The 16750-nt window shown below is 42.3% G+C and overlaps 1 protein-coding gene across 1 annotated transcript; it reads left to right on the top strand.

Moving 5' to 3' along the window:
- The first annotated feature begins 1445 nt into the window (after positions 1–1445).
- On the top strand, positions 1446–15244 carry fgf5 (fibroblast growth factor 5). The gene is made up of 3 exons (XM_071923853.1): positions 1446–1656; positions 5667–5770; positions 14873–15244. The coding sequence occupies exons 1-3, from the start codon at positions 1446–1448 to the stop codon at positions 15242–15244; spliced, it is 687 nt and encodes a 228-aa protein (XP_071779954.1).
- The last annotated feature ends 1506 nt before the right edge of the window (positions 15245–16750 follow it).

Here is a 16750-nt window from a genome sequence, read left to right as displayed (position 1 = left end):
CCTGCTGCTGGAAAAACTTATATATTGCCTTTTTCCTTCCACTGGGAACGAGGAAATTCCAGCAACATTTGCAGTATGGACAAACAAAGATTTATTAGTAAAAAACAAAATCTTTGTTCTCAGTACTGCAAATGTTCCTGGCATTTCCTCCCAGTGTTTCCTACACAATCCGTGCAGCTTGTTAGAGGGTGAAGTTCTGCCAGAATATCATTCAATCCCAATTTAGCATTTTAGGTTTTTTTTTGTGTGTGTGTTTATCTCTTTTGTGCTTTGGGGGTTTCTCCATATGATCCCGTCTGGCATCACAGCAAAGCCAGAGTTGATTCTTCACATCGATCATAGCAAGTGGTTTATCTGCCTTCTGACCAAGGCTTTAAACTACATTTTACATGTTAGTCATCCAGGTGGCACTCATCCAGAGCGCTCAGGACATGGCTGTTGCTGGGATCGAACCTGAGACCTTCTGGTTACAGGACGGTCTGTCTGACTGCTGGGTGACACTGTCAACCCAATTAGCTATTCAGATGACTGTAAGTGATTATGTTTACAGGTTGAGGTAAGAAGTAAACATATTAGTGAGGGAAAATAAATGTTCTACTTAAAGATAATAAAATCAAAAGGGAAAAACTAGGGTATATGTTTAAATTACTATATAATATGAATTTACTGTGCTCCAAATATGGCTCTGCAGTAATTCACAGTAATAAGATGCACAATTACAGTGTCTCTTCTCCCCCACTATATTGCTCAATCAGGGTTAAGTGTTATGTTACTTGACAGACTATTCTCCAGAAACCATGTGAACGTATCAGATGATAAGGTGGACTAAAGCCTATAAATACGGCTGCGTGAGGCTCCCGGTGTGTGCCAGTGTTGAAACTCTCCTGCGCCACCTGAGGATCTGTCATCTGGTTTAACCTCGCTGTCCTCCCGCAGCAGAGCGGTGCAGCGCTTGGTTGATCTGTTCTTTTCACATCTCGGATTTGGAAAGAGGCTTCGAGGCGACTGTTTAGACTCATTTCTGCCTTTTCACTTATGAATTATTAGCGTCTCCGATCTATTAAAACTATGTCTCCCTGTGCGTAAAATGCCGCGCTTAGTGCGTCCTGGCGCGGATGATTCCTTGGAAAATGTGCGCTGTCAGTCGCGTTTTCTTTACGCCCCGCTGCTGTGGATCGGCACTGAGCAGGAGTGGCATTTCGGCGAGAAAATCTGGATGAAAGAGCGTCCTTTAGAGCTCAGGCATGCATCAAGGAGTGAGATCATTGGCGTTATAAATATCCCCGTGCCAGCAGAACAGCTCCAGCTACTGCAGCCGGGGTAATGCCCAGGAGCGCTGGGACTCCATGCGTGTGCGCACGGCTTGTGGTGCCCGGACCTCAGGAGCGACACCAACATGCTAGAGGTGGCCTAGCGAAGTCACCGAGTGTCCCCTTTTTGGAAGAATGAATGTTCCTTTCTACCTTTTGACCTTCGCTCACTTGATTTGCGCCGTCGCCGGAGCAGAGTTCGTCTCTTTGGAGGGCCAACTTCTGGAGGAGGGGATCAGTTCGGGACGCAGGACTTGCAGGCTCTACTGTAGGGTTGGCATCGGCTTCCATCTCCAGATTCATCCCGACGGCAGAGTCAACGGCAGCCATGAGCCCAACCAGCTGAGTAAGTTGTTCACATGGATATTTCACCGCGCACAGCGCAGTGTAACTACTGAATTATAAATGTTTGACGCACAGATGGATCCAGCGCGTTCCCACGGAGAATGCGCACTGCATTTACCCAAATTGAAACACCTCTGTATGCAGTTGTGCCTAATCTTTAATGTCATCCCTGTAGGTTGTAACTCTGATGATTTACATGCTTACATGAGTAGAGTATAGGTGACTAAGCCAGCACAGCAGCGCTCAGGACAGTGCACCTAAACTTAGGCTGCCTGACCCTGTGAAATAGCTGAGTAGCGGCCATCTGGTTGACATGCCTTGTTTGTATCTCTTCGGGATGTTGGCAGGTAGACTATTTGTGGAAGTAACAGGTGCAGCAGTGAGGGACTAGGATGTTTTGGATTGCCAATCAGCATGATTGTCATCATAACAACGCTGCGGTCCAACACTGCAAAAAATATCCATCTGAACAAGTCACTTAGTCTACTGAGTCTTCAGATCTAGTTTTACTTTAAAGCCAGTGACAGAACACCAGTGAGGTGAGATGAGTTCACTTGTTTCCAATGCAGATTCGTCTGTTTTGAGATTTTTCTTGAAAAAAAGTGACAGAATCTTGAAATAAGGTGGATCACTAACATCAAGATGTCACTTGATTCAGGAAAATTCTTGAAATTAGTTGATTTGCATTGGAAGCAAGTGAATTTATTTCAACCTACTGGAAGACTTTTTCACTTGATTTAAGGAAAATAAAATTTTAAGATTGAATAGTGGACTAAAAATATTTGCAGTATAGATGGTGGACATCAGCAGGGTTGTTACATACCAGTACCAGTTTTCTACTGCAGCCTACTTTTTGTTTTACCTGGATCCACAAATATAAATGGGGAAAATTAGAATACATGACTTTTGATCAAGCAAGTGAAAAAAAAAAAAAATGACATTGGGGCAAAATCATTTTCCTTGTTTTCAATACAGATTCACCTGTTTTGAGAACTTGAAACTGTATATTGAGATATGACTAATATCAAGATGTCACTTGATTTTAACAAAATTCTTGAAATAAGTTGATTTGAATTGGAAACAAGTAAAATTTGTTCACCTCCACTTTTCCACATGATTTAAGAAAATTAAGATTTGAAGACTCAAAACTAGACAAAATTACTTGCTAAGATGAATGTTGTTACAGTGAAGATGGCTGCCATCAGCAGGGTTATTGATTATGTACCAATATTCACCAGGAGAAACTTTTAACATGACTTTTGACCAGAAACTTGTATGAGAAACTTTATAGGCTGCAGCATTTCTTACATTTCAGATGCAAAAGTTCTCTGCCAGTCCTGCATGTGGAACTTTTAGGCCAAAAGACACAAGTCATAAATCAGAATTTCAGTTTTTACTGCCTCATCGGATCTCTCATCGCTCGTCTGTTGATGAAACAGCCGACGCTCACCGTGAAAGTGCACTACTGCACTTGTGCCTCCATTTCATGGTCTCCTTCAGAAGAGTTGTCAAGTTACATGGGTTCAGTGTGACGGCCATGTGTCTGTGGCTGCTGGATGGCAGAGCCGGAGACACCAGCAGACCGGGTGTCTTAGATCTGTAACATGAAGATGCTTTTATCATCACACTGCATTAGATTTCATATCGCCTACTAAAGCGCTGTTGTAAAGAATATCTTTTACAGTAGCTCTTACATCTACTGTAGGGAGAATATTAATCAGGGAAATTGTATGTGTGTTATTTTATTTTGTAACTTTCATTCATCCAGGGAAAGTTGACTGAGAGTTAGATCGATATATATCAGTTTGCCGATATATGTGTGATACCTGCAGTTAAATGTGTACTCATTTAATTGTTCAATAGTGTTAATTCTTCATTTAAATTCCTAATGTTTCCCAGAGTTTCCCTGGCATTGAATAGGTGTGGTGCTTCGCCATAACTTCTAACTGCTAACACTAAAGTAATTTCATTAGTCTGGGTTTCAGTGGAGAGTTTTAGTGTCCCATGATGGTCTAAATCAGTGATTCTCAACCTTTTTTATATCAAGGACCCTAATTTAGTCCACATTAGGACCATGGACCCCCATTTGATGATATTTTGTCTTTCAAACCCAAATCTGAGAATATTTTTATTGCTAGATATGATTTTGTCCAGAATTCCATGACTATCTGTATTGCAGGTAGAGAGATAACAGAGAAACTATGATCGAAACATTCTTGTTGTAACTTCTTGTAAATGAAATAATGGTGAAGTTTAACAATTCATCAATCTGCCTGGGAAGCCCTGGAACCGCCTCAAGGACCCCTGGTGGTCCCCGGACCCCACGTTGAGAACCAGTGGTCTACATGCTGTTTCAGAGGCTTTTCCACCTTGACAAGAACAGAATTCTGGGGTAACAATGAATGTTTTGGCATGGAAAAGTCATCAAATTTAGAGATATTGGACATTGGCACAAAAAATCGGCTACTCATTGGCGATTAAAAAACTAAAAACACATAGATCGAACCCTACTGCCCAGTGCAACCAGTTTCCTACCACACTGGTAGCCCAGCTGAAGCATCTGGGGGTCAAGTGTTGCTCAAGGGCACATCGACAGTACACTGCAAAAAATGTCCACCATAACAAGTCATTTCATCTCGTATTCTTGATCTAAGATTCTTCATCTCCAGACTTCCAAATGCAATTTTCTTAAAGTAAGTGACAAAATGAGCCAGTGGGGTGAGATAATTTCACTCATTTCCAATGCTAATCAACTTGTTTCAAGAATTATTTCTGAAATCAAGTGTCATTTTCATGATACTAGAGGGGTGATCTGCCTCATTCTGCCTTGTTTCAACATATTTATACTTGTTCCCAGAAAATTCCTGAAACAAGTGAAACTACACTGGAAACCCGCTGGTAGATTTTTTCACTTGTTTTAAGAAGTTTTTAAGAATGAATATGAGACTAAATGACTTGTTAAGAGGGATATTTTTTTTTCAGTGTAGTCGCTGAGGGAGGGGAATGCGTTTCTTATTCACGCAGATTTTCCCAGCCGGTCTGTGCTTCCACCTGCTGACCCTCAGATCGCAATCTCGCTACCGCTGTTGTACTTGACCTTGTTTCGTCATCGTCCCCCAAGCAGCGCCAACTCAACTTCTGCCAAATCAGCGCACACAGACAAGCTCAACGACTGCAAGGCACTTAAAAGTCTTTGTTCAGAGAGGAGGCGATGCCAGCGTCCTTTGTGTCTGCAGCCAAAAGACATTAGCCACACAAACTGCATGTGGGACCGGCCCGAACACTTCAGAGCAGCAGAGGTGGAAGCGGTTTCTCTCATCACTGCTGCTGTTTTTAAATGGACCGCCCATGAGTATAGTCTGGTTTACCTAACTTTAATTTATTCTCACAGTGATAAAACAATGGCAAAGTGATAAAAACAGAGTGATAAAAAGTAAGAGGAGAAACAAATAGTTAAAGGTTTTACTGTCCCATAGCACAAAATAGCCATAATTTATCTGCAGGGGGATGATAGGGTTGTTCATCCCCCTCCCATTGGAGTTTTTGCATTTAACATGGTGATATATTACCTCTTCACTGCTCTAATTAGCTAGCTTACTCCTCTCTATTGTGAAAATGTGACTTTATAATTTATGTCAGTTCCAGGCCACCGTAAGCTGTGCCAGAAACCTGTATATGTTGTTGAAATTCCTACTGGTCATCGATAAAAGTCAAAGTCCTATTACTTAACAGCTCTTTAATTTGTGTAGTGACATTGGAAAAGACCCAAGAGGCTCATAAAAACATCTCACCTGAAAAAGAAAGAAACAAATTAACAAACAAAAGAAACACAAAAGAAAATGGAGATGACAGGCAACAGGAACAGCTGAACTGGACAACTGAATTGGAACAACAGCAGAACACAACATGGTGGAAGAAGGTAGAAGAGTGACAAGATGCAGAAAACGACAAGGGGGATAAAAATAAAAGCGTCACCCCTCTCTCACCCCGGCGTGTTGTTTGTGCTCCCAGGTGTCCTGGAGCTCTTTGCGGTGTCTCAGGGGGTCATCGGCATCAAAGGGGTCTACAGCAACAGATTCCTGGCCATGAATAAAAGAGGACGGCTCCACGCCACTGTAAGTATCCCACATGCTTCCAGGCAGCATTACAAACTGCTTTTGTTCATCGCCCTGCACTCTTAAAATTGATGTGTCACTTTCAACACATCCACACAGCAGATTGTGCCGTGTTACGGAGGGTTTACTTTTCAGTGACAATTATTTAAGTGTTGATTGGACAGCTGTTTGTCCAATGTCTGTTTGCTGCTTGCAGCTGGTCCAAACTATCAAAAATGCTAAATGAACTCTGATGGGTCTGGACTGAAACACCGGCACAGTGTTGGTTTTTTACAGTCAGACTTACATGTGTTTGGGGACAACGCGTATTTGTGATACTTTTCAACACAATATATGTTAATAACAGTATAAAATGTCACGACACATGCTGTTATTAACATACATTGTGTTGAAATGTAACATAAATGTGTGTCATCCCCAAACTAGACACGCAGGTTTGTTTGAGACACATCCTTTTAAGAGTGTGTGACAAACTTTGACAGTAATATAGTGGGTTGACAACAATTTTTCACAACTTATTCAGTGATGATATTTTTTATTGACTTTCTGTGATATATTTTCTTAAAGCTGCATGAGGTAACTTTGCACATCGGTGGCCTCGAGTGTCAGCGGGATATACAGTAACTGTTTAAATGTTTGAAAGTTTGAGGGACTTCACTACCCGACGTTCAGTCGTTGTTGCTGAGTCCAGCTTCCTCTGGACCTTGTGCTCACAAACTGCAGTTGAGGAGAAAGTTGTGTATTTCCTTTTAAAGTTTCAATCCATCACTTCCTGTGCGCTGAGAAGATTTCCCGCCAGTGTCCATACCCGACATCAGAATTTAATTTGGGCGAATAGGGCAAATCTACAGTGTCTCAATTAGTGGGGACAGGACACTTCTCTCTGCTGCAGCTCCACTTTGTGATTTAGACAGGTGTAAGACCGTGTATTTCTACATAAAAATCTTGCCACTGCAGCTTTAAGCGCAAATATATTTGATATTTTCATTAGTTTTGACAGCTTTGCATCTGCACTGCATAGCAAAATCCCTAAATCTGACATCAGCATGTCATGGCATACTGTTGTAATCTTTAGAAGTCACAAATTCGAAGACTTTCAAATCCCCCCAAACACAGAATAAGCCCAAATCTGCCCACAGCAGCTTGGCCTTGCTGCAGCCAGCCAGCCCCACTGACAAGTCATCTGCGGGAGCCTTGGCAGGCGTAGAGATAGAAGCGGCTCCCTATTAGCATGTGTTAATGGGAAGAGCAGATTAGGCCCTGTCTGGGATGGCTGATAATATACAGAGGAGCGAGCCACAAAGTGAAAATCAATATGTTGGGTAAACAATCAGCCAAGCAAGCAGCAACACTGAGAGCTGCAGAGTCTTTCTATCCAGAAAGCTGCGGGTTCGCATGCTGCGCGCCGGCGATTTCTGCCCCCTCAACTCCCATTATTGTTTTATGAACCCGTGGCAGCGGGGAGGGATGTGGCGTTATTAACTGTGTGCATCGCCACTGCTGCGTCCCCCGTGAAACTGCATTCTCTGCCACGGCTTGCTGAAAATCTACTAATGCGTACTGTTCACTGTTCACCAGCAGATACCAGCAGCGTATTCAGAAATTAAAAAACTTTCTTGGGGTCACAGCACATTCTGAATGAGAGCAGAATGAAAACCAAACTGTTGCAGGCGTGGACGATGCCAGACAAAACAGCACAATGCGGTGTGTTGCCTCGAACTAAAGACCTGTGATTTTGTTCTGCTAGAGGTTTGTAATGCATTGCCACGGTCTGTCTCAGTCTGTCTCAGTCTGTCTCGGCGGTGGCCTGCTGCAAGGGGTTCATTCTTGTGGTCCAAATTGTCCGCAATTCACTCTCATTTGCCCCCATCTCCCATTCCAAACTGTCTAAATGTCAGAAATGAAAGTCCAGCTTTCTACGCCCAATCCCTCTGCATCAACCCAAAGGTCGTTCATCTCGGTTGTCTGTGTCTGAATTATTTGTTGTGTCTGCGTGACTCCCCCAATCAACACGATCAGACTGAAGTTGGCGCCCTTAGAGCAGAACTATTCGCAGGCTTTGATTCCAGCACGGAGGGACGGCCCGGGTCGAGGCCGAGGGAGGGCCGGGGTAAATGTGAACGGGCCCCGGAGCTGCAGCGGGCAAGGACGGCAATTAGACCAGCTGCAGTGCGTCTGTCAGCGTGATTCTTTATGGATCGTCATGATCAGAGCGCAGGGTTGCAGATCAGCAGCCCGGAGCCGGCGGGGAGTCACTGTCTTGCTCTAGGACACTTCAGCAGGGGGGGTGCTCTCTAACAGTTGAAGGGCAGCCTCTCTGTTCACTAAGCCATGCTCTTCTGTGTTGAATTAGGTTCGGTTTTGCCCGTCTGCAGCGCACATTGGATTGCAGTGATACAAACATTTGTTGGTGGCAGAGCTGCTCTAGAGGCAGAAGTAACCTGATTGCTTGAGTTCAGTGGGCGGAGCCAAAGAACCACAGTTTTTATGGCTTAGTAACGTTAGAGTGAAGCCCAGTGAAAAAGACAAGAGGTAAGAGAGGAGGAACTGAAAAACTGCAATCTATCCATACTAAGTTATCTAGGTTAGCTAGTTAGCTAGCTGACCTTCAAGTTAAAACTAGCCATACTAGCCTATAGCGATCTAGGTAAGCTAGTTAGCTAGCTGCTGACCTTCAACATCATGAATGCCATGGTCATGACTTGCTTGCTAATGGAAATTGCTATATTTTTATTGATATTTTGACCAGAGTTCCTTCTTAGCTAACTTGCACTCTGGAAAACGGTGGTTCCTTGGCCCCGCCCACTTTAACTCAACCGATGAGATTATTTCTGCCTTTGAGAAATGTTTGTAGAACTAAAACTCCAATCTGCCAGCTGCCAGTTTTAACTGCCTTGTTGATTTGGGGTGGATGTAAACCCCGGGGGCCACAACGCTCCCAGACAGGCAGGGCCTCACGCCGGGTGTCAGGTGACACACTGAACCTTATCTCACTGCATCGTCTGTCATATTTAATATTTAGATGTTTTCACAGTGGCAATTTATTGCCCGAATAATGGGCAGGGAGACAGATGCACATTACACTGTGTGACCCTACCCAGCAAGCCATCACAAACATAATCTTTTCAAAGGTGAAAGGGTCACCTGCATTTGTTGAACAAACACTGAGTGAGAGATGGAGGGAGAGAGTGAGAGAGAGAGAGAGAGAGAGAGAGAGAGGGAGGGAGGGAGAGGCAGGCAAAGAGAGTGACAGAGAGAAATACAGAGCCAAAGTGAGAATGTAATGATAGCAACAGAAAATGTGGATAAGGCATTGGGAATTGTATCAATTAATTATATTTGTTCTGTCCTGTCATCTCTCAGCTGTTGCAGCCATTGTAGATATCGTATTTCCCTTTCATCTGTGCTGCATTAGTACTGGAGACAATTCTTTCTTGAATCTTATTCAGCGTCTCTCAATTACAAGTCCAATCCTTGTACTGAACTTTCTGACAGCTGAAAATAGAGCAAAACCTGAATTTTCCAAACAATTCCTCTTGGGGACGGAGAAAAACTGCAGCAGAGTAACTGTTGCCTCTTTGGACATTGCATTGTAATGACTAAATACATTTGTCTCAGAAGTAGAGGCATGAGGAAAAATGCAGACTTTGGAAGCGTTATGCAGGTACAGTAACTAGAGTAGTTAGTCATTAGTAACTTTCCACCTCTGCTCTTGACACAGCTAACCCTGAGGATCATGGGAAAGGTCCTTTTAAAAGAGTGTGACCAATCCAGCAGGGCAAGAGCCAGGTTAAACAGCTGTGCAAGCATTATGATTTTAACAATAAGATCTCTGGAATCTGGCTGCAGCCATTAAACCTATGAAACACAGCGGGGACCAAAGCTTCTTCCTGGTATGTGCGTGTGTGTGTGTGTGTGTGTGTGTGTGTGTGCGTGTGTGAGCACATTCATACACTACCAGTCAAAAGTTTGGACCCACCTGATTGAATGTTCTGTGTTTTTCATTCTCTTAAAGCCTCTTAAATCTAAAGTCTTCTGCTTAAATGCTTGAAATGTGTTTCTTAGACAAATATAAATAGTGAAATTGATCCTATGTATGAATTTCTTTCCAAAGCCTTTTGCCTTTCCATCAAGGCAAAGGGCGGCTACTTTAAAGAATCTAAAATATAAGATAGTTTTGATTTGTTTAACACTTTTTTTGGTCGCTGCATAATTCCATTTGTGTTATTTCATAGTTTTGATGTCTTTACTGTTATTCTAAAATGTGGAAAATAGTAAAAATACAGAGAAATGTGGTGTGTCCAAACTTTTGACTGTAGTGTACGTGCTCTACTGCATTCAAAAGTGCAAAAGTGTAATTCCCTGGCTGGTAACAGAGCTGGTATGTTGGTCAAATTGAGTGTTCAGTTAAATCATTGCAAGCCACCCATAGCAGTCACTTGCGAGTCCCGTACAATTTTCTAATCATCTTTAAAAACAACAGCCAAAAGGCATAGCTGGCCATTTAGAATAACTTAAGTGTTTGTTCTCCTCTGCTGCCGCCGGAGCACGCTCTCCGGTGACTGGCATGTTTACCAAATGCTGTAATGGCATCATTTTCTGCTATGCTGCACTCTTCAGCAAAGCAGAACAGTTTGTGTTGTTTCAGAAAGGCAGAGGTTATACAAGGAAATCATATTGCGGCGAACAAGCAGGCATCCCTGGGTACATGTTAGAGTTCCCACCCAAGGTATTTTTAGGCACAAAACAGGGAACATTCAAAGAATATCTGGATCTCAGATTATGACATTGAGTTATGGGGCTGCATGGTGCATTATAAACACAGCATGCCAATACTGTTTATACATTTTTAGGCATTTAGCTGTAGGACACAGTCGGAAACAGTAGAATAAGCTTCAATCCCTAGATCACCATTATTGGAAGCATCCAGTAGTTAAGAGGACAAAGATCAGAACCAATATTCCTCTGACCCTAGAATGATCATTTAAGAGAGAAGTGCTGGGATAAGAAATAAAACTAAGAGCTAAGGAGACAGAAGGGAACACTACAGCATGTGCACATTTTTAAGCATCAAAGCAGAATCAAAGCTTGGACGAAGAACAGTGTCCATTCAGTTAGTTTCAAAGTAAAAAATTGTGAGTAAAACAGATGATAAACTCATGCAGATTCAAAGCAAGCACAAGCCCTCATCACCTCTTGCTTTTATGTGTAAACTCCCAGCAAGCATTTGACGGACACTCATGCAGTATATGGCACGGAAAAAAAATCAGATTAAAAATATACTAGGGATATTCCTTGCCAGTCATTTAAGGCAGTGATTCTCAACCTTTTTCATATCTCTAATGTAGTCCACATTAGGCCCACAGACCCCCATTTGACCCAAATCTGAGAATATTTGTATTGTTAGATATGATTTTGTTTTCCATGACTATCTGTATTGTAAGTAGAGAGATAACAGAGAAACTATGATCAAAACAGTCATTCTTCTACATTCTCTAATTGTGTTAACTTCTTGTAAATTAAATAATGGAGAAGTTTAACAATTCATCATTTTCCTGGGGACCCTCTGGAATCCCCTCAAGGACCCCTGGTGGTCCCCGGACCCCACGTTGAGAACCATTGATTTAAGGTACGTATGAGGAAGTAAAGGCATGAAATCAGCAAAGAAAAACCACGGCACTCCATTTGCAGGTATACAAAAATGTAAAAAGCCTTTATTATAGCGGCTACATAATAAAAACAGCGACTAACGCGTATCGACCAAGGACTGGTCTTCGTCAGAGTCAGAGTACTAATGAGCACACAAAGAACTCAATTATCATGATTGGATAATTGAGATGATGCATCACAAGCTTTGGAAACTGTTTCGAACTGATATGAGAAAGATATTTACATCCCAATTTTCCAAAACGATGCAGGTAGCAGCTCCGGACTACAGACGTCGTCTCAACTGTCATTTTGGAGCTTTATTTACACGGTTTAGCACTGTTGGTGCATCAACATCTATTCAATGTCAAGGTGTTTCCCCTCCAAAAAAGTTCTACAATACTCTTCCCAAGTTGATGTGATGAACAGATGCGATGTGAACACAGCTCTGTGAAGCGCAGTAATCCTTCCTATCAGTCCATCACTGTTGTAACAAACAAGATGATCAGAGAAACAACAGCCTCTGTGTCTTCTTTCAGCGGCCCGGCTTGGATGGAGTTATTTCACCGGCCCTAATGAGTTTTTGGCCAGTACAAAGGGAGAATCTGCTGCTGTCAGTCAGTGCATCTCTTTGATAAGGAAAGTCATTTAGATGACTTTGAAACCTGCCCCCCTAAGATGAAAGTTAAGTCTCCTCAATTATTTTGTAACCTCCCCCTCCCTCATCGGAGCGGTCTGCGCTGGTTGTTCTGTGTCTCCTATCTTGGCTCGGAGACTTTTGGTTTGTTAGTTTTTGCGGGCGCTAACCCAATCAGATCGCAATCAGATGATGATATGATGCCCTGCGATGGGGCGTGCAGCAGGCAATTACAGGTTGAGATGAGAGAGCGTTCAATGCATTCTGAATTCTGTTATATTTCTGGGGTTTAAATATGAATTATAGAATAGTGATAAAAGATCTACTCACTCTCCTCCACTAGAGAGTGCATGTTTTTTTCCCCCCTCAAGTTTGGTCATTACATAATAGTAATTTCAACAATAATTTCACCGTCCTCTGCTGTGTGAGAAAATGTAATGTGGCTGCTCAGCAAAACGAGGGAGATAACAGTACATGACATGGTACAGATGTAGTGATTACAGAAGTCCCACATTTTGAATGCATGCTTGCTGAACTACTGCTGCGTGTTTGCTCCATCCCCAAGAGGAACTGTTCGAAAAAAATCAAGTGTTGTTCTTTTCAGCCATTGGAAGCTGCAAGCAAAGGTCCAACAAGTAGTTGTTTATCAGATATTACAATTTTGATTTAATGTACTATGCTACAACAAGAACTGTATATCATATTAGATCAGATCTACGCTTATCTTAGCTGAGTTTGGAGTCATCTTCATTAGATATACACATTCTTTAGAGCTGTATCAACACTGAGATTATTAATATCAGTTACTGCTGTAAATGTGCATCTGCGGTATTGAGCGGTCTACTGCAAGGTAGCAAAGGTTCTCATCCTGGAGGTTGCGATAAGATTTATGAAATGTGAAAAAGTATATATTCCTAGCATACATTTAATTTTTTGTGATGTTTTGCGATGTTGAAGTGCCGTTTTCTTCTGTTTTCTAGACTTCTCCCAATGATTAATCAGTACAATAGCCTGAAAATTGGGAAATAAATCTTCATGTGGTATCAAAGTTGACCATTCCTCATGTTTACACCTACAGGAGGTTGCGAGTATAGGCTTTGTTTTGTTTTTAGAGGTTGCAAGCTGAAATGTTTGAGAACCACAGTGGTAGAGGTGATGTCTGGTGATCTGGAACATGAAAGTTGCCCAAGAGGAAAGGGCAGCCTGCACCCACGCTGCGCTGCAATATGCAACTTTTCACTTTGAGGCAGCGAAGTGTGTTGTTCGTCCCGCCCTCCTCCCTCTCAGCTGGTCAAGTTCACTCACGTCTACTTTAAAATGACATCTAGTCTGAGTTTGAGGTGACCGGCATCTGTAAACCACAGACACTGAAGTAGAAGATGTTGAACGCAGACAATCTGCAATTAAAAAAAAGCAAAGTTGTTCACCGTGTTTTTGACCGGGTCTTGTCTGCTACATGTTTAGCTTCACTGTACTTCCTTTTCTCACTGCTCTCTGCTATTATTTTTGTTGCTATGGCTTCATAGACTGATAATGTATAATATATCCTACTTATTTATTGTTAGTGAAAAAAATGCATATTGCAGCTTCAGTCACAGCTCTGTGTTTCTCGCTCATATTTCTCAGGCTGTAAATGATCTGGTCTGTCGTCAATAAGGAAGCCAAGTCCAATCAGAGCTTCTCATGGTAGCGTGTGTGTGTGTGTGTGTGTGTGTGTACACCTGTGTCCCAGTGAACACATGTATGTGTAGAGTATATTGTGGGCCAGTCCTTCAGATCAGGATTTATATGGAAATAAATGTCATCAGTGGGGAGTATAAAGGAGACTGGGTCAGCTTCCAGATGCTTGCTGGATGAAAGTTTTCCTGTAAAGGGATAGGGGCCCATTTCTTTTTCTCTCTCAGACATAAAGGCAATTATCTAAGCAGCAGCCGACAAGAGAAACACAGGCTTGGGTTACATGGTAGTATGCAAACAGGATTCCCACATGTTAGCCAGCTGAGCCTTGTTTACATCTGCTTTACTGGGCAGGTCCAGTGTCAGGTACTTGGAACTGGTCGTTTAGAAAGGTGGAATAGTCTAGCAAATTTAGCAGATTCAGAGTTTTAGTTCTACAAACATTTCTCTGCTCTGGAGGCAGAAATAATCTGATTGGTTGAGTTAAACCTCAGTGGGCGGCGCCAAAGAGACAGTTTTTCTGTAACATTAAACTGAAAACCAATGAAAAAAGACAGGGGTATGAGAGGAGGAAACTAATATTATGAAGCCTAGCGCTCTGCTACTAACTGAAAAAATACAATCTATCCGTACTAAGTTATCTAGGTTAGCTAGTTTGCCAGCTGCGCTCCAAAAAACTGGTTCTTTTAGTTTATAGTTTAAAGCTTTCTTCAATGCTAGGCAGTCAAACCAAATTGTGATATTTTAAAACAAAATTCCTGTTTTTCATCTTGTTCTGAGATCATTCATTTTTGCAACAGCTGAAAAGAGAGCAAGCATTCAGTAAAAATTGGGACTTCTACAATGGCGATCTTTTCCAGACTCTATCTATCTACCTGAAGTGCAATTTCAGTCATTCAATGTCTCTAAAATATAGAGGATCTAGTCTGTCAAAGTGTTGTCATTTTGTCAACCATGGGCTTAAGTCATCTACCAGTGTATTTGGTGTATTTGAATATTGTGCTAACAGTCATTTCATAAAGTGCGTGTCACTTTACTTAAATGGCAGATTTCTCCTTTTGGAATGAAACTCTTCCCACTGTTATCCTGCACTTGAAAATCCTCACTTCTCTAGTTAACGCCTTTCTCTCCCTCTGCTCTAGGAATGGTTCACGGACGACTGTAAGTTCAGGGAGCGTTTTCAGGAGAACAGCTACAACACGTACGCCTCAGTAATCCACATGAACCACAGGACTGGCCGCGAGTGGTTCGTGGCCCTCAACAAGAGGGGGAAAGCTAAAATGGGCTCCAGCCCGCGGGTCAAATCCCAACACGTCTCCACCCACTTCTTGCCCAGGGTCAACCTGCATGACAAGGGCGAGCGCGGCTTCACCATCACCGACAGGAGCAAGGAGAGACGGAAAACCCCGCCGCCGCCGCCGCCCAAACCTCCCGCGGCGAAGGTCGGCGTCCCTGCGGGCGCGGCGCCGAGACGGGCTCAAGTCAAGTACTGGCCCAAGTACCGATTCGGATAGATGTCATAGGGTTTGGCTCTATCAGGGGAATACATGTTTTATAGATATTGGACATATAAGGAATGGACTTGCTCAGAAAAATAGACAATGGTCATTTATCATATTCAAAGCATTCCAGTTATCTGTGAAGTTTGTTAAAAAAACCCAAAGGGCTGCCAAACACAACTATTGAGCTTTTTCCTAATGAAGCTATGATGATAGTTGGGAGTTGTTTAAAGTCGTCCCCTCTCCACTCGAGTTGATGATGCACTGTTCTGTTTTATGTTTTCCTTCATGTACATTGTGAAGTTCACTAGTGCCCCAGCTTGATTAAAATCTCTTTCATAATGAGATAGATAGCTGTTAAACACTGAGAAATAAGTACATCATAAAAAAATTGATGTTCTCCCTCTGGGCTGAATGATGTGATTCATTTCCAAGCAACCAAACTATTCCTGAATTTGACCATAAACCATATTTTTCCAGCCACTTTTGAGACACAAAATGTTCTTTCAAGCCTAGCATGAAAAGTACTAAGGACATATCTCTTGTCCAAACATAAACACCAACCAACTATCCCTCTACTAACGCTAGGTTTATGGTAATCAACACGAAAAACGAGGATTGGCACTCCTGAGTTCTGCCTCCTCCTGGACAGCTGTGGGGGATCAAGGAGAAAACTGTCCATCAAAACTATCATTTTAGCAACCGGCTGTCACCCGAAAAATCCCGAGTCACGACCTCAGGGCATTCCACCCAGGAGGAGCGCGCACCACGGGGATAAAGATGCCGGGGCGAGAGCGGACCCGTGTTTTGGAGAAGGCTCAAGCCGAAGGTATATCGGATGGCAGACAGCCGTGGTATGAAAACGTGTTGGAAAGCACCGGCGTGTCTGAGGAGGACGGCAGAGCAGAGCCCGACCCGCCCAGCAGTCTGAACTGTGCTCTTTTTAATTTAATCATTTGAATTATTTGAGCCTGGGGTGCAATTTGCAGAATCATGACAAAGAAATTCAAGTGTAAACAATGTTTTACAATCTTTGGTAAAACTTTGCAGTGGCCTTTTTCCAATATGTGAACCTGTGTATTAACTTAAAGAAAAGTACTGCAAGTACACAATAACACTAGAAAATCTGAGTATTGAAATGAAAATCTCTCTCTGTATAATTACTGATAAGCCTGTAACAACACAAGGTAAGTACAATTACATCTGTACACTTCATATTTACATTGTGTTGTTTGGGATTAGGGAATACATATCGATACAGTACATTTTCATCAAGTCCTTACACAGTGTTAATGTGCACTTACAATACTTTCTTAAATCAAAATCAATCACATTTTATTTATATAGCACATTTCATACAACAATGTAATCCAAAGTGCTTTCACAACAAGGTTAAAAACAGTTCAGAGTCATGAAAAAGAAAGCCAGTAACAGAAACATAATAACCAAAATCATAAACGTGCACAAGAAGTGGAGAAGTAACGCTTAAAAAGTGTAAAATATACTTTTTGAAAAAGGTTA

The sequence above is a fragment of the Centroberyx gerrardi genome, chromosome 8 (genome assembly GCF_048128805.1).
Source record: "Centroberyx gerrardi isolate f3 chromosome 8, fCenGer3.hap1.cur.20231027, whole genome shotgun sequence".
In the NCBI taxonomy this organism is placed as follows: Eukaryota; Metazoa; Chordata; class Actinopteri; order Beryciformes; family Berycidae; genus Centroberyx; species Centroberyx gerrardi.
The sequence above is the reverse complement of the archived record's forward strand: the minus strand, read 5'-3'. Positions and strand labels throughout refer to the sequence as shown.